At 44.2% G+C, this 24,739-nt stretch overlaps 1 protein-coding gene across 3 annotated transcripts in view; it reads left to right on the forward strand.

The window, feature by feature from the left end:
* nfatc2a (nuclear factor of activated T cells 2a) overlaps window positions 1-24,739 on the forward strand; it is a 246,738-nt gene that overhangs the window by 174,041 nt on the left and 47,958 nt on the right. For 2 of the 3 annotated variants that reach the window (XM_072514718.1, XM_072514715.1), the window contains exon 10: window positions 24,660-24,703. The exons of the other annotated variant lie outside the window; for it this stretch is intronic. In XM_072514718.1, the coding sequence (XP_072370819.1) occupies window positions 24,660-24,703 (44 nt within the window). The remainder of the gene's footprint in view (window positions 1-24,659; window positions 24,704-24,739) is intronic. 3 annotated transcript variants of the gene reach the window in all.

The raw sequence follows: 24,739 nt of genomic DNA on the forward strand, positions 1-24,739 counted from the left end.
GTATACCACAGGATGGCCACGGGCCCTACTGGTTGATGGTCGAGGATCATCGGTTGATGTTCCTGCAACGCAAGGGACATTGTTTTTGTACGTAGTCTGATCAAGTATTTGGACAACAAAAAACTCACTTGGGACTGGTCATCTGGGTGAAGGTGCAGTGGCTCCTCACTTTGCTGTTGCAGGCCAACATTGGTATTTGTGCAGGCCCGCTCCTAGTCCTCCGCCCCTGTAGGCCCATGGCCGTCTCCTCAAAGAGCATCACAGATCCTTATTTTGGGCATTCCACTGCCTGTCTTTAAAAAAAATAAATTTAGAGTACCCAATTCTTTTTTTCTCTGTGAAGTGGCAATTTAGCCTGGCCAATCCATCTACTTGCATATTTTTGTGTTTTGGGGGTGAGACTCAAACACAGACACGGGGAGAATGTGCAAACTCCACACGGACAGTGACCCAGGGCCAGGATCGAACCTGGGTCCTCGGCGCCCTGAAAAGTGCCTGTTTTTTCTCTCTCATTCTCTCTCTTTCTCTCTCTCTCTGGTTATGGGTAATATTCTGGTTGTGGATAATCCTATCATGTACAAAGGGGATAATGTGAGCCGGATGCCTGGCAGGTCAGGGGTCAAGGACAGTTGGCATTTGAGGGCACTGCGCTTAAGCTTAATGAGGAGTTTCGGCGGGGAGAATTGTTTGAGAATGATGCTCGGAGGTCAGGTGTTCATCAGAAAGTTGCTCTCCAGTGATGATGCCGCACTAACATGACACTTGTAGCAGAAATGGACAGACCCTCTTGTGCTTATAAATGGTTTGATTTGATCATCAGCATCAGAAAGACATTTTCAGTCCAGGATATTGCCACACAACCATCTATAAGCATTGACAACGTGATGCTTGAGGTTGTTAATAGCGTCACAAATCTAGATTCCACAATCACCAGCAATCTGCCACTTGTGCTGAAATCAACATATTCACCACAAACGTTACAGCTATTACATTCAAGCTGAGTAAGACAGTATGGAACAATAGCAACCTGACTGAGAACACCAAATAGTGAGTCTATCAAGCCTGTATTCTCGGTGCATACCTCTGCAGTGGTGAGACGTGGACAACAGGCAGGAGAAAAAGATGAACAGTTTCTACCTTCGTTGCCTCACACATATCCTATGCCTCTCTTGGCAGGACATGGATACCAACTCAGAGATCCTGGAGCATGCTAGCTCCATCAGCATACTCTCATGGTCAAAATGTAATGAGTGGTATGCCACAGGGATCAGTGTTGGGACCTCAACTGTTTACAATGTATATAAATGACTTGGATGAAGGGGTGGATGAAGGGAAATTGCTGGTGACACAAAGATAGATAGGTAAGTAAATTGTGAAGAGAACATAAGGAGGCTACAAAAATATATAGATAGGTTAAGTGAGTGGGCAAAGGTCTGTCAATCGGAGTGTAAAGTGGGGAAAATGTGAAATTGTCCATTTTTGCAGGAAGAATAAAAAAGAAGCTTATTATCTAAATAGTGAGAAAGGCAGAGCTTTGAGGAGCAGAGAGGTCTGGATGTCTTCCTACATGAATCATAAAAGGCAAGTATACAGGTACAGAAAGTAATAAAGGAGGCGGCTCGAATTCTTCAGTTGTACAGGGCACTGTTGAGAACACTTTTGGAGAACTATATACCGTATTGGTCACCTAATTGAAGAAAGAATGTCAATGTGTTGGAAGCAGTTTAGTGAAGGTTTACCAAACTAATACTTGGGATGGTTGGGTTGTCTTCTGAGGAAAGGTTAGACAAGCTAAGCTTACATTCACTGGAGTTTAGAAGAGTAAGAGGCAAGTTGATTGAACCATATAAGGCCCAGAGGGGCCTTGACAGGATGGATGTTGAGAGCGTGTTTCCTCTTGTGGGAGAATTTAGAACTTGGAGTCACTGTTTAAAAAGAAGTGGTCGCCCATTTAAAACAGAGATGAGATTAAATGTTTTCACTCAGAGGATTGAGAGTCTTTGGAACACTCTTCCTGAAAAGGTTGTGGAAACAGATCTTTGAATATTGTTAAGACATAGGTGGATAGATTCTTGGTAAGCAAGGAGGTGATAGGTTATTGGAGTTGGTGAGATGCAGATTTGAGGTTACTATCAGATCAGCCATAATCTTATTAAATGGCGGACGGGGCTGGAGGGGCTGAATGGCCTACCCTGCTCCTTGTTCATGTGTTTGTGTTGCTAAGCCAACAACATCTCTGCTGGCTCAGCCATAATCACCACTTGGATGACAGCATATGCAAAGACCTTCTTTACAGACCCCAACTTCCTGAGCCTCCATATCTCCACTGCAAGGACACCTGCAAGCGAGGTACGAAGATGGTGAACATTAACTGCAACAACCAGAACATGGTCGGGGCCTCTGGAAATTGACTCTTTGGGGGACATGTGAAGAGGCGAGTAGCAATGAAAAGCTCAGCTAGTAGAGAAATGGGTCCAGAGAAAACAGAAACCAATGAATCCTGCACTTTCTCAGCTTACTATCTTCCACTGCAGCAAATGCAACAAAGACTGCCGTGCCAGAATGGGCCTTCTTAACCACATTAGAGTTCACTACCACAGTGCAAGCCATCGTCATAAGAAATAAAAGGCCACCAATTGTTGCATTAAAACTTGAAACTTACGGTTACAATCTTAAGAAAAACAGTAAAGTAAAGGGAATTAGATGGCGAGTGGGACGTCCATTTCAATTGCAAAATAGGTGCATTGTTCGACTTTGAAATCCATTTTGTTTTTGTATCTGGCCTGACCAGACTGCATAGTCTTTACTAGCTATGTACTTTCCGATATTACTTATGATAAACTTTTATTCATTTTTCTTTTTGTCTCTTAACCCCTCTTCCTTCTTTAATAATGGCGAAGGGAGTCAGAAGAGTGACATAAAGAAGACATGCTATAATAAAGTACTATTTACAAAGGGCCCCGGTTGAACCTCACCGGGTCCTTTCTCTCTGTTTGTCGGTCAGTTCCTATCTGGCTGACCTTACACACAAAATGGTATCAGCTCCGTAGTTAGCAGGGATGCTCACTCCTCAAGCCACACAGGGAAACCAATCAGCCCAGCCCCGTGTGTTCTGTACAGGTTATTATACCTCTAATGATGCTGCAGCACACAAAAGGATTAACGAGGAGTTGAGGAGAATTTTTTTTTATTCAGAGGTTGGTGGAGATCACTGCCTGAAAGGATTAGAGAGCAGAAACCCTCATTGTCTTTAAAATTACTTGGATATGCATCTGAACTGCCTTGACCTACATATTAGGAACTAGAAAATGGGATTAGGTGGGACAGCTCTTTCTTGGCAGGTACAACAGTGAAGGTCCAAATGCCCCCCCCCCCCCCCCCGCCCCCCCACACACACACACACACACGCACACTGTGCCTCAAATATATTTCCAAGTGGATAATTCAGGGAGGTCATTGCTGCCATTATATTGGGAGAACCAAACACCTTTTAAAAGGAAAGCAAGCTTGATGGATTAAATATTAAAAAACACTGCGCCACAAGACCTCCTGTAGCAAGAGTGTCTTGTGAAATTAGTTTGGGGCGCCTCAGTCTCGTTCCCAGTAGCCCACTATTTGAAACTACCCCAAAATGGACGCTAAATCAAAGGGATCTGGACAGGTTTCCTATATCCCCAAATAACACCAGTGCATTCTGCTTTTGCTTCAACTTTGCATTTGAATTCGGACCATCTGCAGTGAATAATGGAGATCCTTCTGGCTGCTCACCACAATCAGCTAGATTGGAATTGAGTGGCGATGGATGTCACATGGCATGGTGGCAAACTATCCAATATGCTGCTTTAGGGGGTAGAACTCAGATGTTCATTTCATTTGACCTTCACATAGAAATAAAATACCATTATCAATAGTATTTTAATCAAAACTATTTAAACTATTAATATTGTCAGCATTTGCATACCACATTTTGGGAAATGACTAATATCAGCTGCAGTTTCTTCACCATCCCTACCTACATGCGACTTCATATAGCCACTCAATCATTAACATTTACAGATGAACTAATGACTTGTGAGAAGCAAGGAAGGGAATTGAGGGGGAAAAAGTTGTGGTAGCTCTTAAACTGTATATTCAGGTTTTAAAAATCCCACATTCTTTCCACTGAGGGTTATTTTCAAAACATTCTCAGGCTGAACCCAGTATAACTTGCCCCCTTTGTAACTCCTCAATCAGTCCCTGTAGCTACAAACCACAAAATATTTTCCATTGTTTAAATATCTGCACTGGATCTCACGTTGACTACTCTATATTTGCTGGAGTTTGCACATCTTAATTATCACAGTGTACATGGGTCATTGATATACACTGTAACTGATGTGGAATTGGGACGTTATTGGAAAATCACATTTACCATGAAGTGATTGAGGCAACGTTATACACTCACCAACCAATCTGGACCAATTTTTTGCATTTATAATGCCCTCATGTTTAAAACATGAACTTGGTTGTACTTTGTAATAAAGCAGCTGGAACAAGTCCCACACTTATCTATGAGAGTCCAAATGGCTAATGTGCATCAGGAGAAATGGCTCCTTTTCTCCAGTAATTCTTCATTGCATACTTTACAAGTAAAACCTTCTTCATAGTTATTTCTTTAAAAATAATTTGTACACGAATAAATAATATATAAAACCGAAGTGACTGTGATCATGTGATTCTCAGACCTCGCACACATTGGAGAACCCATCTCTGAGTTAGATACTTGAAACATGGCTGCAATTTAGGAGTTAAATGATTTCACATTGCGCTGCTGGTAAATGAATCAGAATCAATGCTGTAGTGGTGACATGTTTTTAAATCAGTATAATTGAGTTGGTGCTATGATAAAACGTCAGACTTGGTTTATTCAGATGTCAAAGTTGAATTTCACCTTGTATGTCTTCACAAAATTATTTTTTAAGGTGAAAAAATGCGTGACTTTCTTTTAATAATTATTAAGTTATTTGATCTAAGTTATGTTTGCGACTGAATATGAAAGCTGAGCTTAAACTCACTATCAGCGATAGCTCAGCCTGGGTCCTTAGAAAGCTTGGCCTGCAACAAAACCAAAAGTTACTCATTATATTCACATGATTTCTAATTGGCTGCAGCAACTTTGAAGTGATTGCAGTATTGTGGTTCCATGAAATTTGCCATCGAATTGATTGACCTTACTTACAATGCTCCCCTTCTTATGGTTTAGATTTTGGTGGATTCCCAAACAGGGCATTATCTTGGGGTTATTGTGCTTCACCAAAAGCAGATCCACAACAGAGTGAGAAAGAGATTTGCATTGGAACTAGTGGTAGATTTTCATCTCAGGCAAAGAGGTGGCCAAGCAAGTTTGAAATACATTTGCTGGCCCAAATTTCTGTTCTGGACTGGTTCTGATGTTTCCCAGGCCACAAGGAGATGGGTGCGCTGCGGCTGCCAGGCAGGTGAAGACTCCAGTGACCCTTGATCACCCATCTGCTTGCAGGTAAGTGGCAAGGAAGTGGCTGCTGGATGGTCTCGCATGAGGGAAGAGGATACAAAATGAATTATTCATGCCTGTAAAGGCACAAATGAATCCATCTGGGATCATTTGCCTTTCTTTCAGGCAGTCTTGAAGCCTTTAAGGCCCAGCATGGCACCAACACCAGCTCACTTGTTGGATCTATGCGGCATACAGGCTTGGCTTCTTTGGGTGGCCTGTGACCTGCCCTCAAACTCTCTGCCAGGTGTAAGAGGAGAGGACAGAAAACGTACCAGCTGCTTCCCCCATTTCAGATTGGAATTTAGAATGGAGCAGAAGCCCAGCAGATTCAGGTTCTACCCCAAAATTCCTGTCCTCTCACAGGAAATGCATTGTGTACATGCCCTTCCTTATTCCAGGAATTGAAGTCCCAATGCAGATGAGGAAAGAAAACTGGGAGACAAATTACAGCCTAATATTGCATTGGGTACATGGACCTGAAGGTTGTTTAAGTACAGATCTAGGGGCTTTTCTGGATTTATGCCTTACTTTCAACAATATGTTGAAGTTTCTGCCTCAGGTGGTTTTACACACTATGTGGGCATCTTGGGTCAGGCAGCAAGTTTACATTTAGAGCAAAATGGTAATTCCAATGTCCCCATAGATTATCCAGAGGCTTGCTGTTTACTGCGTATGCAGCTGTTTTTTCATAATTCATGTGTGGTTAGAAAGTAATTGCAATGTGTATCTGATTTCCCAATCTAAGTTCAAAAATGACTTGAAGACCAATTTGAAGCTGTCTGATCCGCAATAGGCTTTTATCTGGTCAGAAGTTGCATAGTGCAGCCATTTTATCTCAAATTGGTTACTGGTTCTATTTTTGGCATTAAAAACAACATTATATGTATTCAGTTAGTGTTGTGAAGAAAATGTCCTTTCCATTTTGCTTAGCGTAAACCCCTCCCCTATTTCAATGACAGGCAAATAAATTAATAATGCTGAGATAAAGGAGCGATTTAATTTTTAAATAAACAGAATCCATCCTGGGTGGGAATCGAGGGGTTGGTCCCGGCGCTTGTAATGTCAGGAACTAGCCCGCTATGTAACGGCACTCTGGGGTTTTTTCGGCCCCGGCGGGGAATGCCCTCCCGAATCCACACTTCCTGCACCGAGGAGCTCCAACGAGCGGAGCTCCTCGATGCAGGAGGAGATCGGGAATCCCTTTTTAAATGGCACCCCGATCTCTCAGCTCCCCCACCCCCAATGTGACCCCATACCCTCCCAATGTCCCAGCTCACCGTATTAGGGTGTTCACAAGTCCCCCTGCACCCCACCACATACCGGCAAGGCACCCCTGGGTCCAATCCCCGGTGTGGGCAAAATGCGAGCCTGGCACCTTACCACTGTGCCAGCCAGCCTGGCAGCACCAGCTGGGTCCCTGGCAGTACCCAGGTGGCACAGCCAGTGTGCTAGACTGGCAGTGTCAAGGTGCCCATGTAGCACCAGCAATGCCTGTCTGGCCAGCGCCAGACTACCTAGGGGCCTCCGATCGCCTCGGAGACCCCTCCCCCACCCAAGTGCCATTCCACCTGGTCTCCATTTGTGGGGAGCAGTGCTAAATGGCGCCCGGCTGGTGTCTCCTGAGCAAAGGCTGATAGATGCTGGGTGGCTGATAGATCCGGTGGCGGCATAGTTAACCGAGCTTTAAAGTTAGCTATCCGAGGGCGGGATCCAGATCGCGACATCTCACGAGATTTCATTAGATCACGGGAGGTGTAAAGACCATGGGGATTCCCGGAGAGGCCTCTCCCTGGATCTACCAGCGCGTCCTGTTCCGATTCCGGCGTGACTTGGCCGGTAAATCGCGCCCAGAATCTTTAACTTTCCAACAGTGCCATTTTGTACTTGATGTGGATGAGAGATTGGTCACAGAATTCTTCTTTGAAGTTGCATTGCCCTATGTTTGGTTTCCTGATCTTCAATGTGAGGCCAAACATAATTCATTTAGTGATTTCCTGGCTTGCCAATATCAGGAATCTGCTACGGTTAATGTTTTGCAGTTTCTATCTTGTCTTGTCTGTACTGCTGAGTTATGAAGGATTTTGAGAGAGAATTAAATAGCTCATCACAAAATATTCAGAACTTTCCCAGTGTTTCTGCAGTAACCTCAGGCATTGTAAATGTCGTTTAATGGCTGGAACCGGGGTGGAGAAGGGAATGCGGAGAATCTTCAGACCCTGTGGCCTTAATTCCTCTGTTTACATCCTCATCCTCTAACTGTCCTGGGGGAAATCAAGCCTCAAGTACTTTGAGTCACACAAAACAGCAACTTCTTCAGCTTAGCTCTGACTGTTAATCCTGCAGCATTTCTGAAAGACAGTTTAGAGAAAAAGAGATATCTTTCCAAATGTTTCTCAGAAAAGAAAATTCAATGGACTCCTATCCCAGATTCCAGATCCATTTCATCCCACAGTGTATTTTTGAAATAGAGTAGTAAAGTTCTTTGGTTCTTTTAAGTAAACAGTGCATCCATATGAGCACCAATCTGCTAAAGTCATTATTTTCTCTGGAAGTTTTCAAAAGTCAATTGGAATATTTTTGCATATTCTGTGCATAATTATCAATCACAGATTGATACTAAAAGCGTCATTTTTCATCTCTCCTTGGATTAGTGATCAAAGTGATATTCTCTATCTGGGCACTGTTCAAAGAACTTTATGCGGCTCATTATGATTCCACTAAAGCTTTTGTGGTAAAGCTAACTATGTAGACCCTGGAGTTTTACAATCTGATAGAACTTGGTGGCATTGCTTGTGTACAGGAGAAGTCAAATCTTACTGTTTTATTGTAATAGCATATGCATTTAAATCTTGGCAGCCTTTCACAATAGAAATCCAACCTGTGAACAAATATTTAAATATATTCAGCGAAACCAGTCTAAAAAAATAAGTCCCATGCTGCTCCAGGACTCAGTTGTAGGTGTACCCAATTGGTCTGTTACTTAGCTGTGAAGACCATACATTTGATCAATTAATTTCTGGCCACTTATCAGCCAGATCATTGAGGTGGGATGCGGTTAGGGCACTATGTTTAACCGCAATGTCCATGAAACCAACAGAAAGAAAAACATTCTGAATTCCCACTTCTCATCACTGTCTGGTCACTGCTAATGAAAGTTGTGTCCACCTGGACTCAGCTGGGATGCTTGTGGTTAACTTGTCTGGCGGCACTCACTCGCTCAGCCCATGGCTGAAGGTGGCTGGACTGCAGAGTTATGGGACTGAGATGGCTGTCAACTCATAACAGCTGGTTCCTGGCATGGGACTGCTGCTGTGTCTTTGAAGTGAGCTGGGCAACCAGGTTTCATCTGCCAAATTCTTAATGGCATGCTGTATTGCGTTTTGTGCCTCAGAGTAATGCAGAGATGACAAACTAGATTCTATGCTTTATTTGAATGTTTCTAAAATGTTCACTATCTTGTACTTACTGCTTACTTTATGTTTCTTTGTAACCAGACCCACTTGTTACAGCACACAGCACAGTGAACAGTCAACAGATACATCCAATCAGGGCGGCACAGTGGTTAGCACTGCTGCCTCACGGCCCTGAGGACCCGGGTTCTATCCCGGTCTGGGTCACTTTGGGGAGTTTGCATATTCTCCCTGTGTGTGCGTGGGTCTCACCCCCACAACCCAAAGATGTGCAAGGTAGGTGGATTGACCATGCTAAATTGCCTCTGAATTGGGACAATTTAAAAAAAACAGACCCAATCAGCCACCAAACAATTGAACACACCATGGGATAGAATTTGAGCATGAGCTGCTGTATTATGGTGTCATCAACCATTGCCCTCGTTCTCGGGCCCCATCAGCTGGATGGCTGGTATGGTGGTAGCTATAAAATCCTGGAAGCCCTGAGACACTTACTTAGCCAAGACAAGATTACAGGTGCTGTCTACGATGTACCACGATGCCCATTGTCATTGTTTCTATAGAGGTGGGACGCCTCAAATGGTGCCTGTATGCTTTTGTCTGGGATTCTACAACAGACCTGTGAATGCAGCTACTACTTGCTGTACTAGTTCCTGCAAAACAGACATTACTACAATGGTATTGCTGCAAATCAGAGCATCATACGGGGAGATCGTGGCGTAGTGGTCTTGTCATTGGACTACTAATCAGAGGCCCATTCTAATTCTCTGAGGACATCCCATCATGGCAACTGGTGGAATTTAAATTCAATTAATAAAACAGGACAAATAAATCTACTCTCAGTAAAGATGACCATGAAACTACTGAGTGCTGTAAAAAAAAACGATTTGGTTCACCTATGTCCTTTAAAAAAGGCAATCTACCATCTTTATCTGCAGGTGACTCCAGAATCGCAGCAATACGACTGATTCTTAACTTCTCTCTGAAATGGCCAAGCAAGCCCCTCAGTTCAAGGGCAAATAGGAGTGGACCCAAAAATGCTGGCCTTACTAGTGATGCCCGTATTCCATGAAGAAGTACTGTTAAAATCTGGGTCAAGAACCCTGATGTCTTTGAGAAACTTCTGCCTTCCCTCACTTGACACTTTTCCAGGTCCACATGCATTGTGTGTCACCCAGTGTGCTTTCATGGTTCCCCTGTCACTGGCGCCAGGATAAGATGAGCTGAGTAACACAGGTGTTGAGATGAATGGATTTGGTATTTTGGTAGATGCTGTCGACTCAGAGGAGGGCAATAAAATGAGGTCCTGGCATTCTGCTTTCTTTTCCTCCTCACCGTTTCTACCTGGCCATTCAGAAAGGGATGGGGTACAAATGTTGGATTTGCAACGATGCTGATATCTGAAATAAGGATTAAGGAAAGGTCCCTTTTTTCTTCCTACTTGAGCTGCTCTTTCTTCTCCAGTTTCTTCTGCTGTTCTTCTGGATCTACAGGAACAAAGAATGATTGAATACATCCCCCTGGGATCCGGGAAAGGGATGAAAGGTTAGGGTGTCTGTAATGGCACAGAGGGCTGCCCTGAAAATATATCAGGGCTTTGGTACCCATCAGGCAGTGGAAAGATGCTGTCGACTTCAGCATGGTGCTACAGACGGTGCATTGTAACAGTTTAACAATGGCAAGGTAACGGGCGAGATCTTCCGGCACTTCACGCCAGCGGGTTCTTCCAGTCTAGCCGACGGCGCAAGTTTCAAGGCAGCATGGGATGGATTCAATGAGAAATCCCATTGGCAGTGGTGGGACCAGAATATCCCACAACCAGCCAATGGCAGGCTGCCTCCCGCCGCCTAGAAACACGCCATGGTGCCTTTTTAAAATATTTGTTCACAGGGTGTGGGCATCACTGGTAAGGCCATGTCCGTCACTACATTTTTTTCCAGAGCAATTATATTTTTAACTTAGGGGAGCAAGATTGCAGGCAATAACTTTCAAATTGCCAGCAAAACCTTAGCTATCCTGTTATTAGTTTCTTATTGGTGTATTTTTGTACTGTAAATTTTCAGTGAAGATGTTGTAAGCATTGTTCCATTGGACATTTATTCTTCAGTCATTATGATGCACCTTACAATTTCATTTGCTGCCTTGGTTGCAACATTACACTACCAATAAGATTTGTTGTTGTGTTACTTCTCGTTCTCAATTCTTTTTTTACATGTTTCACTTTTTGTAAGGGGTGGCATGGTAGAGTTTAAGTCCAGGTGCAACATTGGGATCCAGATTGGAGGATCCTCCATGTGCTGCTATAGGACTAAAATGGCATCCGCACTGCGCACACTTGTGGGATGAATCGTATTGGGTGCCATATCAGCAGGGGTGCCAATTTGACACCAGCAAACTGCAGCTCATTTTGGAGCTTATTGCTCCAACCCTCTCTTCACCTTGCAGAGTTGAACCTCCATTCATACAACGCCCCACCAGCACTGGATTATCGACCACTTCCAGGTTAGTTATTCACTTATTTCTTCTGGCCACTGCTTCAATTCTACAAGCGTTAGCTTCTTTCCATAATAGAATAAAATTGAAAACATCTACCATAGGCAGCGGTGTGGCAGGTGTTCAAGAGTTTTGGCTGACTCCAAGGCTTCCACACTCAGCGGTTCCTTGCAGACACAGATGCAGTAGGAGTCATTTGCCTTAGCAAAAAGCATGACATGAAGAGAAAGCAGAGGCCACAGGACAAAGTGCTGGAAGAAGGAGGAGTGGGAGAAGGGCTCTTTGCCGAAGGCTATATCTGCTCAGGGTGTTCAGCGAGCAATTCTCCTACCTGTACCCCGGCAAGGAACTGCTGCAGTTCAGTCAGGGTGTCCTCACTGAAATCTGTCACTTGATGCAGGCACATCTGAAACCTTGGTGGAAGGATCACCGCGCGCAATGCCTGTGAATGTGATTGGTGATGAACATTTATAAATCTGATTCCTTGCTGTAACGATGCAGATGAGGCAATCTTTGCTAAGATTGCAAGATGCTATTTACTGCACACATATCACTTTGTGGGTGCAGCATGTTAACCAAAAGCAATTTCACTTCCTCAATATCCAACCGATATGTCATCACAGGTAAGCAATCATGCTGGTCAATGCTCAATATCTCAGAAGCAGTCCAGGTGCCTTCATTCTGTAGTTTTTCGCAGTGCCAGCTGCAATTGAGCCACTGTAGTTAGCCAAATGGTGACCACTGAGTGATGAGGACTACCTGCTCTTTCATGGCTCAGGTTGTGCTGTGCAAGCCACACACACAAGTGCAAAATGAGGTGATACCTCAGCAATCCCAGCAAACAGTTGCTGGCCTGATACACTGCAAGCCTCTGCACATTGTATCCATGATGGCATCAGGCTGAACCTGCATGGCAACCAACTGGTCCTGCATGGCAACCGACTAGTCCTGCATGGCAACAGACTGGTCCTGCATGGCAACAGACTGGTCCTGCATGGCAACAGACTGGTCCTGCATGGCAACAGACTGGTCCTGCATGACTTTAGTCTGAGTTTCCACTGTCATATAATTACTTCTTAGTGGAAGATACTTCTGCTTCAGTGGAAGCTGAGACAGCGGCTGTCAGACACTGCACCAGAATTGGGTCCACAAGTATGCTGCTGGAACTGGCTGATAACACATTGAAAGAGATGGACTTCAAGCACCGTGCAAAGCCCTGTTCCAATGTGTTGGACTCCTTTATGCTCCTCAACACCAGTTGCAGGCTTTCTGGAGACCCATCAGTGCAGCAAACATTTTGTTTAGCATGTTCTTCTGGTTGTCCCATCGAAGTGCTCACGGAGTCCTCTACAGTAGAAACCTGTGTGAAAACTTGCCGTCCCCTGTCACAATACCCCGGGCTAGTGCGCAGTCAATGCCAGCCCCAATTGACCCGGGTCGCAATTTGGGTAAAATTAGATGTTATTTTAAATATCCAAGCTCCTTGGCTGAACCCAATAAACTGCAGTCACCAGGTTTGTAACTTTAACACAAGTAACCTTTTATTATTTACAGTTTTATAATTAACCTGCATAAAATGTAACTATCTCATTCCCTATTCCCAACCCACTCTTCCTAACTACTACAACTCTTTCTCTCTCTCTCTCTCTGTATATATATATATATAATATATATACACACACACACACGCACACAAACATCTCAGAGGAGAAAGGGTGGTTAAGAGGGAAATAAATCATTAATAAAATAAAAGGATAAATGATCTTTGATGCACTGGGATGACTTCCAGATACTGGGCATGAGCGAACGGCCTTGTCCCGCCTGATCCGGTGACAAGTCCGTTAAATCTTGTGAGAGGCCCCTCCTGAGATTTATGACGCTCGAGATCTTGTGAGTCATCATGATCAGATTTACATATTTAAGTGAGCAGTTAGGCTCACCTAAATATGTCAGCGCCCGAGGCTCGGGGATGAGCACCCGTGCCTGGCAGACCTCACCATGGCGCCACTTAGCACTGCTTCACACAAACATGGATCACGCGTAACAGAACCTGGTGGGGTATCCCAGGCCATCAGAACCCCCCGGGTGGTCGGGCTCTGAGCACTCCCGGTGTCACCTGTGCTCCTTTGCCCTGACACCTTGGCACTGCCACCCAGGCACCCTGGCAGTGCTACCCTGCATGTTAAGTGTTAACAAACATGGATCACGCGTAACAGAACCTGGTGGGGTATCCCAGGCCATCAGAACCCCCCGGGTGGTCGGGCTCTGAGCACTCCCGGTGTCACCTGTGCTCCTTTGCCCTGACACCTTGGCACTGCCACCCAGGCACCCTGGCAGTGCTACCCTGCATGTTAAGTGTGGCCTCTCAATGGGGCGTTCTTTGCCGAGGCCAAAAATGTGAAGTCCCATTCGATATCGGGGTTGTTATCAGCACTGCAGCCGCCGAGGAACATACTGCTATTCGCTCCCAAAACGGAACTCTGATGTTCCCGTTAAATCAAGCCCAATGTCTTTCTGAAGTTCAAACTTTTGTTTTAGTATTTCTTCCTTCTCGATGGTTTTCTCTGACAAGGTTGTCTACTTTTTCTGCAGATTCAGGAGGATTTTTCTGCAGATTTCACTTCAGCAAGCAAGAGAGAGAGTGAGCATTCCTTCTCCTTCCGAGGTCTAAACACTTCTGTCATGTTCTCGCAAAAAGCATCACGCAGGAACCAATCACTGACTGTTGTCAGGCAGAACACTGTCCCTGGCCAACCCAACGGTTGGCAGTTAGCCAATCGAACCAACTTCCTCCAAACCTGGGGCAAAATTCTCCTACCCGCCCCGCCACATTTCTGCGCCGGCCAGCGGGAGTCTCCGTAACACCGGCCGGTCAATGGGGTTTCCCATTGTGGGGCAGCCCCACGCTGTTGGGAAACCCCCGGGTGCCGGCAAAATGGAGACTCCCGCCGGCGGACAATGACGCCCCAGTTTCCTGAGATTCACTTGGTGCCGAAGAGTCTGATCGCTTCTCTCCAAATATAAAACCTGGGAACACAATGTTATGATAAGCAGGCTGCTTCAACTTGAGTCTTCTGCTTAAAGGCACATTTCAATTATGGGTCCATCGATCAAAAATAATAAAATAAAATAAATGGGAACAAAGGAAATAACAGGAAGGACTCTTGCACCCAGATTCTTTCCTTCTGCCCTAGCTGCAGCCTACCCAAGCCCAGCTGTCCATCTGCCAATATCCCTTCTATGCTATCCTGTAAAATTTGCACAGAATCTGTATCAGAACTGATGGCTGCAAGTGTGAAATGATCATCACTGTTCTCTTGCTTTCCCTGTCCTACCTGGTCAGGTTCCAGTACTTGGATATCTGCAAGGAGGCAGGCACAGCAATAAGCTTGTGGTAAGGAGGTTAAGTAAATAGTGCCTACTTAACCAGATTCAGCTTGTAAATTACAGAAAGGTGTGGGGTGCCAAAGAGGTGGGCTGTGAGAAGGGAGATTAGGTATAAGGAAATCACCAGCTTCAGTATCTTCAGCCTTTACTGGCCCCAGGCTCAGCAGTGACAATCCTGGTAATGGTCGGCACGGTATCCTTCACCAAGCACAAGCTATGCACATGTCTCTGTCCTTCTCTGGTTAATGCCTACCTCCTCTAATGTCTACCACCTTGTCCTGCAGTAGAGAAGAAACTGCACCAATGTGTGTCATGCAGCCTGTTTGACTATGTGGCCGTCGTGGTTGAATAACTGGCTGTATGTTCAAACGGTGAGATGCAGATGTGACGTTTTTGGCAATGTTGAATGTGTGAGGATATGGTGGAACTTCTGAATATCAGGTATGAATCCTGGTTGATAGAGATTGTTGGTAGATAAGTAATGGTGGTGGTGAATTGAGCAGTGGCTGAAGTTAGTGGTGCAGTCCGTAGGATATGACATTTGAAAATGAATCCATTGACCTTGATTCCTTGCACAAAGTCATTGAACTTCTTCTGGCACCATGTCCTCTGGGCTTGACTCCGGCATTGATCTCCAGGGCTATCTTTTTCCACTGCCTTCTGGACATTTGTCTGGAGGGCCTGAGAATAAGGGACATCTTTCTTACTTTCTATCTCCTCCACCAAAGACTCCAGAGCAGAGTCCATAAACCTTGGAATCCACTCTCTCCTATACTGTGCTATTATTCAGTGTTTCCCAGGACAGATTCACTCCTGCATGATTGCCAGTACCTGGTCCAGCCAGAGGGCCACTCCCCTGTAAGTTGTGCAGGCTAGTTTTAAGCAGTGCAGACTAGTTTTAAGCAGTGCAGGCTAACTTTAATTGGTATTAGTCATGACGAATGTGATATAAAATAGTTACTTTAGAGATATTAGTAATGTAGAAATAAGCCACTTTGATTCTGGCAGATAGAGACAAAGGGATTTGAGACCGCATGGAAAAAGCAGGAAGAGGTGTGTCTATGAGAGTGATGCTGCATTGATAGGGGCCAGAGAAAGGGATTGGAAGTGAGCCAATCAGAATAGATCAAACAGGTCAGGAGGGATATAGGCTGACCTATGGGCGTCGAGTATGTGAAACTTGATACCATTTGTATTGATTTGCAGAGATCCCTTTGTCTCTTTGTTCATTCGCTTTCTGGGATGTAGGAGACTGGATGTCTCTTATGTTTCTGTGAGATGAATTAAGCTTGCAAGCTAAATAAAATAACTTCTTTTTACGTGCGAATCCATCTCGACTTTTATTGAGGCCAGACTGACGGAGAAAGAAATTTGGGAATCAACAGTCACACACATTATTGCCCCTATTCAGATATTGTGTCAATTAACAAAGCTGCCTGTACGTCAAAATCTTTGAGATGAGCAGGCAGCACTTGGCATGCTGTTTACACTGCAATCAATCACACTCATTTTCAGGGGCTATCTAATTTAGCCCCCAGTATTGTACCATCCAATTTACAGGACTTTCCATATTTCAGCATTAAGAAGCCATTTGCCAATAATCTGCTGCCATGCCTACTCTTTTTGGAACTTTTCCCCCATAATTTGATGTTACTGATAAATCATCATTAATGATAATTAGGAGTAGTGGATGACTGTTCTGTATTGGTCACCTTATTTAAGAAAGATGTAAATCTGTTGGAAGCAGTTCAGAGAAGGTTTACCAGATGAATACCTGGAGTGGGTGTGATGTCTTATGACAAAAGATAGAATACGAGGCTTTTATCCACTGGGGTTTAGAAGAGTAAGAGCCAACTTGTTTGAAACATGGAAGATCCTGAGGGGTCCTGACAGAATGGATGTGGAGAGGATGTTTCCTCTTGTGGGTAAATCTAGAACGAAGGGCCTCTGTTTAAAAATAAGAGGCTGCCCATTTAAAATGGAGATGAGATAGAATATTTTCACTCAGAGGGTAGTGAGTCTTTGGAACTCTTCCTGAAAAGGTAGAGGAAGCAGAGCCTTTGATATTTTTAAGGCAGAGGTGGATAGATTCTTGGTAAACAAAGCTAGTGCGGCTAGGTGGAATGCAGATATGAAGTTATTATCAGATTGTTAAATGGCAGAGCAGGCTCGAGGGGCCTACTCCTGCTCCTTGTTCATATGTCCGAATGTTGCCTAAGTTAGTATTTTACATCCATCTGGAATATTTCCCATTTATAACCGTTTTTAAACTTTTAAACCCCTTTAATTACAGGGACAATTCTTCCGAATTCACTCTTTAAGTATTGTCGCCAGTGGGAAAACAGGAGTGGTTCCCACTGGGAGCGTTGCTCAGGTGCCATTGAGTGTGTCAGGTTTTGTGCTGGGCTTGAGAGAGCCAGGGCTTAAACGCGATGACAGGTCTTGCACCTCCGAGATTGGGGACCCTTTTCAAAGGGTGTCCAATCTCAGAGTAATCTTGCAGAAGACCCTGGAATCACTGGGAAGCCCCCCCCCCCCCCCCCAAAAAAAAAAAAAAATCACTGGCAAGGCCCCCCCGCCCCCGAATCGCGCCTTCCTCGGTTGCTGGCAAGGCCCCTTCCCCAAGTGAGTGTCACCCCGTTATGAGCTCACTAAATGCCCTCCTTCAGGGCCCCCCCTCAGCTCCCCCATTTCCCCTTTCAGACCACCCCCCTCATTACCCTTTTGGGGCCCTTCCCCTTGGCAGTGCCAATCTCATGCCTTAGACATGTCAAGTTGTAGTTTAAAGTCTTCTCTCTAATGTGTTTGAAACCTTTAAACTCTCTCCCAGCTTGACAATATCAATGATCTTTCAAAAGGAGATGAAAGTCTTACATTTAATTTGTTGAAAACCTTTAAAGTGCTTTTCTCACAGTCAATTTCATTGCTCTTTAATTTTTCAAGCCTGTGGACATGCTTAGAAGCTTTGAACTGCAATGTTTACATTCAATTTAGAGGTCAATTGCCCTTTACAGGCCTCTTGATTGACATGTCTAGGCTATTTGAATTTTAAAAGAAAAAGTCTATTCCTTTGTTCTGAGCATTTTAGGAAACGATATCTTATGGCTGTTCATGCCAGCAGGATCTTCTGGTCCCGTCTACAGCGTACCCCACCACGGGTTTTCCGGCGGCATGGGGTGGATTCAATGGTAAACTCCATTGGCAGTGGTGATACCAAAAGATTCTGCTACCAGCAATAATGGACCACCTCTCGCCTCCGGAAAATACCCTGCGGTAAGGCCAGAGAATCTTGCCGCTTGTGTTCCATTTTATGTCTGATGGAGTAGTCTTCATTAGCCTGGCTAAACATTGCTCCAACAACACACAAGATGTTCCATTCAGGACAAAGAAACCTGCTTGATTGACATCTTATCCACAAAAGATCACTCCCTCCACCACTGATGCACAGTCGCAACAGTGGGTACCATCTACAAATGCAGTGCAAGAAATCACCAAAGCTCCTTAGGCAGCGTCTTCCAAACCCATGACTGCTACTATCTAGAAGGACAAGGGGACTAGATAATTATGAACACCACCACCTGGAAGTTCCCCTCCAAGTCACTCATCATCCCGACTACATAGAACATAGAACATTACAGCGCAGTACAGGTCCTTCGGCCCTCGATGTTGTGCCGACCTGTGAAACCACTCTAAAGCCCATCTACACTATTCCCTTATCATCCATATGTCGATCCAATGACCATTTGAATGCTCTTAGTGTTGGCGAGTCCACTACTGTTGCAGGAAGGGCATTCCACACCCTTACTACTCTCTGAGTAAAGAACCTACCTCTGACATCTGTTCTATATCTCTCTCCCCTCAATTTAAAGCTATGTCCCCTCATGCTAGACATCACCATCCGAGGAAAAAGGCTCTCACTGTCCACCCTATCCAATCCTCTGATCATCTTGTGTGCCTCAATTAAGTCACCTCTTAACCTTCTCTCTAACGAAAACAGCCTCAAGTCCCTCAGCCTTTCCTCATAAGATCTTCCCTCCATACCAGGCAACATTCTGGTAAATCTCCTCTGCACCCTTTCCAATGCTTCCACATCCTTCCTATAATGCGGCGACCAGAATTGCACGCAATACTCCAAATGCGGCCGCACCAGAGTTTTGTACAGCTGCAACATGACCTCATGGCTCCGAAACTCAATCCCTCCACCAATAAAAGCTAACATACCATACGCCTTCTTAACAATCCTCTCAACCTGGTTGGCAACTTTCAGGGATCTATGTTCATGGACACCGAGATCTCTCTGCTCATCCACACTGCCAAGAATCTTACCATTAGCCCAGTACTCTGTCTTCCTGTTATTCCTTTCAAAATGAATCAACTCACACTTTTCTATATTAAACTCCATTTGCCACCTCTCAGCCCAGCGCTGCAGCTTATCTATGTCCCTCTGTAACTTGTAACATCCTTCCGCACTGTCCACAACGCCACCGACTTTAGTGTCATATGCAAATTTACTCACCCATCCTTCTACACCCTCCTCCAGGTCATTTATAAAAATGACAAACAGCAGAGGCCCCAAAACAGATCCTTGTGGTACACCACTAGTAACTGGACTCCAGTCTGAACATTTCCCATCAACCACAACCCTTTGTCTTCTTCCAGCTAGCCAATTTCTGATCCAAACTGCTAAATCACTCTGAATCCCAAGCCTCTGTATTTTCTGCAGTAGCCTACCATGGGGAACCTTATCAAACGCTTTACTGAAATCCATATACACCACATCAACTGCTTTACCCTCATCCACCTGTTTGGTCACCTTCTCAAAGAACTCAATAAGGTTTGTGAGGCACGGCCTACCCTTCACAAAACCGTGTTGACTATCTCTAATCAAATTATTCCTTTCCAGATGATTATATATCCTATCTCTTATAAATCTTTCCAAGATTTTGCCCACAACAGAAGTAAGGCTCACTGGTCTATAGTTACCGGGGTTGTCTCTACTTCCCTTCTTGAACAAGGGGACAACATTTGCTATCCTCCAGTCTTCTGGCACTATTCCTGCAGACAAAGATGACTGAAAGATCAAAGCCAAAGGCTCCGCAATCTCCTCCCTAGCTTCCCAGAGAATCCTAGGATAAATCGCATCCAGCCCAGGGGACTTATCTGTTTTCACACTTTCCAGAATTGCTAACACCTCCTCCTTATGAACCTCAAGCCCTTCTAGTCTAGTAGCCTGAATCACAGTATTCTCCTCGACAACACTATCTTTTTCCTGTGTGAATACTGACGAAAAATATTCATTTAGCACCTCTCCTATCTCCTCGGACTCCACCACAACTTCCCGCTACTGTCCTTGACTGGCCCTACTCTTACCCTAGTCATTCTTTTATTCCTGCCATATCTATAGAAAGCTTTTGGGTTATCCTTGATCCTACCTGCCAAATACTTCTCATGTCCCCTCCTGACTCTTCTTAGCTCTCTCTTTAGGTCCTTCCTAGCTAACTTGTAACTCTCGAGCGCCCTAACTGAACCTTCATGTCTCATCTTTACATAAGCCTCCTTCTTTCTCTTGACAAGTGTTTCGACTGCTTTAGTAAATCACGGTTCCCTTGCTTGACCACTTCATCCCTGCCTCACAGCTACATACTTATCAAGGACACGCAGTAGCTGTTCCTTGAACAAGCTCCACATTTCCATTGTGCCCATCCCCTGCAGTTTTCCTCTCCATCTGATGCATCCGAAGTCTTGCCCCATCGCATCATAATTGCCTTTCCCCCAGATATAACTCTTGCCCTGCGGTATATACCTATTCCTTTCCATCACTAAAGTAAACGTAATCGAATTGTGGTCACTATCACCAGAGTGCTCACCTACCTCCAAATCTAACACCTGTCCTGGTTCATTAGCCAGTACTAAATCCAAAATGGCCTTGCCTCTCGTTGGCCTATCTACATACTGTGTCAGGAAACCCTCCTGCACACATTGGACAAAAACGGACCCATCTAAAGTACTCAAACTATAGCGTTTCCAGTCAATATTTGAAAAGTTAAAGTCCCCCATAACAACTACCCTGTTACTTTCGCTCCTATCCAGAAGCATCTTTGTAATCCTTTCCTCCAGATCTCTGGAACTTTTTGGAGGCCTATAGAAAACCCCTAACAGGGTGACCTCTCCTTTCCTGTTTCTAACCTCAGCCCATACTACCTCAGTAGACGAGTCCTCATCAAACGTCCTTTCTGCCACCGTAATACTGTCCATGACTAACAATGCCACCCCTCCCCCTCTTTTACCACCCTTCCCTGAGCTTACTGAAATATCTAAACCACGGCACCTGCAACAACCATTCCTGTCCCTGCTCTATCCATGTCTCCGAAATGGCCACAACATCAAAATCCCAGGTACCAACCCATGCCGCAAGTTCACCCACCTTATTCCGGATGCTCCTGGCATTGAAGAGGACACACTTTAAACCACCTTCCTGCCTGCCGGTACACTCCTGCAACTTTGAAACCTTACTCATGACCTCACTGTATACTGGAGCTACAATTCAGGTTCCCAAGCCCCTGCTGAACTAGTTTAAACCCTCCCGAAGAGCATTAGCAAATTTCCCCCCCAGGATATTGGTACCCCTCTGGTCCAGGTGTAGACCATCCCGTTTGTAGAGGTCCCACCGACCCCAGAATGAGCCCCAATAATCCAGAAATCTGAAACCCTCCCTCCTGCACCATCCCTGTAGCCATGTGTTCAACTCCTCTCTGCCCCTATTCCTTGTCTCGCTAGCACGTGGCACGGGTAACAACCCAGAGATAATAACTCTGTTTGTCCTAGATCTAAGTTTCCACCCTAGCTCCCTGAATTCCTGCCTTACATCCTCTCCCTTTTCCTACCTATGTCGTTGGTACCTATGTGGACCACGACTTGGGGCTGCTTCCCCTCCCCCTTAAGGATCCCGAAAACATGATCCGAGACATCACGCACCCTGGCACCTGGGAGGCAACACACCAACCGCGAGTCTCTCTCGTTCCCACAGAATCTCCTATCTATCCCACTAACTATGGAGTCTCCAATGACTAATGCCCTGCTCCTCTCCCCCCTGCCCGTCTGAGCAACAGGGACAGACTCTGTGCCAGAGACCTGTACCCCATGGCTTACCCCTGGTAAGTCCCCCCCCCCCCCCCCCCCCCCCCCCCCCCCCCAGTATCCAATGCGGTATCCGTGTTACATCATTCCTTCACTGTTGCTGGGTCAAAATTCTGGAACTCTCTCTCTCACAGCACTGTGGGTGTACCTACACCTCAGGGATTGCAGCGGTTAAAGAAGGCAGCTCACCACCGCCTTCTCAGGGACAATTAGGTTTGGGAATAAATACTGGCCTCGCCAGCGATGCTCACATCCCATGAATGTTTGTTTTTGAAACAGATCCAAATGCCCTTTAGTTATACTTTTTAAAAGAATCTCCAGCACATTCCCAAAACCAAAGCTAGTCTTTATGGTTTAACCATTTTTTCAAGCAGTGTTATCATGCAAGCTCGTTTGCCATTGTCTCTGAGCTACTATAAAATGTTTCTGTCAGCACTCGCAATGATTATTTGAAGTTTCTTTCATATCATTGGATATACAAAAAACACTTTCTTCACTTATTTTCAAAATGTTAGTCTCTCATTTCACTTCAGTTCTGATTGTTAAATCTAACTTGATCCCTTTGAACTGTTTAACCAATATTATTTTTCAACTTGGCCCCATTCTTCTTCTTCTTCTTCTGAACATTTTGATGAGGTATGATCGCTTTTCGGGCCTGGTTCATTTGCTCAATAGTAATGTGTTTCATTTATGCAGTGTTTCACAGCTCAATTTGAACTACAAGAATAATCAAAATAATCCTAATTGTTTCCTATCCTATCCATAATATTATGTGTTTGAATGCTGGAAATCTACTCAATAATTGGAACATGCATTGACATGATGGACGAGTTGAATATCCAAATTTTTAAATGACATTGAGGGCTGGGTTTTTGCAACCAAAGTGGATATTCATAATGACATGATAAGAGTGCTTGAGAAACATCAACAAAGAATTCTATTGAAATTGTGGAACAGGTGATCATGTTTTTTCTATCCTGAAACAGATGGCCTGTCAATCAAAGTAATCCAATAGATGCCATTTTTTGAACTCTCACTGATAGCTTGAGCCTGGTTTTCTAGAGTTTAAAGAGCAGGGGATTTAAAAACTTGATTTCTTAACATGTACCGTATACACCTTTCAAGAGTGTTTATAAATACTCCCTAAATTCATGATTCCCACAGTGCAAGTTGAAGTCCTTCGAACATCTAAAATGAATTTGTTTGAATTTAGTACTACATTTAAATGGCCCCGCTGAGTTTGGGTTTCTGTCCTTTGCAGATCATGCCTCAACCCTTTCCCCGGTTGGCAAAAATCAGACTATTGGAAAAGGGAGCAGGACTTAAAAACCCAGCTGTGATTTAAGAGATGCTGAAACCTGAGTAGATAAGTTGCAAAGGGATATAGATTAGGTGAATGGGGAAACTGTGCCAAATGAAGCTCAATGATGAAAGGTTATGATTTCATCCAGTTTTAATGTGCGAATAACCAATTAGAATAATTTTTAAATAGTAATGACTAGGAGCTGTGGAGGAGCAAATGGTTTTGGATGTCCATGCGTACAAATCACTAAAAAACGAATGCACAGGTACAGAAATTAATCCCCCCAAATTAATGTGATGTTGATCATTATCTCAAGAATGTTGGAATACAAGAATGAAGAATTTATATCTCTATTTTGGAGAAACTTCGTAAGAATCTGGCTGGCATCTAGCATTCTGTTTCAGGCACTGCACCCCAGAATTATACGAGAAATATATGCTTGAAAGTGATCTAATTGAATTAGGAAGATTCCAGACCAATGCCAGAAATATATGGACGTGAACCATCTAATGGAGATCTTTAAAATGAAAAAGAAATTGAATAGGGTGGAGAGCAAGAAAGCTAATCCCTCTCGTGAGGGAATCCAGAATAATAGAACGCAATTGTAAGATTAGAGCTAGGCCATATAGAATTGATAGCAAGGGCACTTTTCAGACAAAGGGTAGCGGAAGTCCAGCACATTTTTTCCCAAAAGATTGCTGAGCTAATTGAAATTTTCAAGACTGAGATTGATGGCTTTAAGGGATGTGGGGCTGGGATGTGTGAATAAAGTTCACATACAGGACAACCATTATTTAATTGATGGGTGCAACATAATTGAGAGGCTGAGTGGTCTACTTCTGTTCCTATGATCAAGACATGACCCTGTCAACTTGGGAACAGCATAGCATTTATCCTTTGTAATCATTGTTGTGCTTTGCAGTCCCTGTAGTATTTTTGTTGCATTGAATCTTATGCATCGTCTTCCTCTTACTTCAATTCAGAAATAGTTTTTCTTGCCAATCTAACAATTTATCTATCCAAATGTTAAGAGTACAATGTGCAAAACGGTGAAGTTAATCCAGCCAAATTCATCGAATTGAATCTTTTAAATCCACCCAGCCCAATCCATGCACAGTAAATCAATCAAGGCCAGTTTACAGCTCTAATTATTACTCTTGCAGTGTTTTTTATGTAGGTTCCAGTATGTACATTAATGTCATGGATAGAATCTACAGAAACAGCCTATCGTTTATTGGCCTAGGTGGGCTAGCTGGGAAAATGTTCTCCCTTAGATATTCCAGTTTTGTCTTAATGGATAAATGATTGTCAGGATAGTAATGAAGGTTATTGTAGCATTGTAGAAATCAACTACATTTTTATTTGAGGGCCTACCAAACTAAGTTGCACCAGTGAAACTGAGTTTTTTTTACAGAAACTACATGGGACTTCTTCCAAAGGCTGGAACACTTTAATAAGGTATGTAGAGAAGATTTGATTCCTGACAGTTTTGAA

This window comes from Scyliorhinus torazame, chromosome 8 (genome assembly GCF_047496885.1).
Source record: "Scyliorhinus torazame isolate Kashiwa2021f chromosome 8, sScyTor2.1, whole genome shotgun sequence".
Taxonomy (NCBI): domain Eukaryota; kingdom Metazoa; phylum Chordata; class Chondrichthyes; order Carcharhiniformes; family Scyliorhinidae; genus Scyliorhinus; species Scyliorhinus torazame.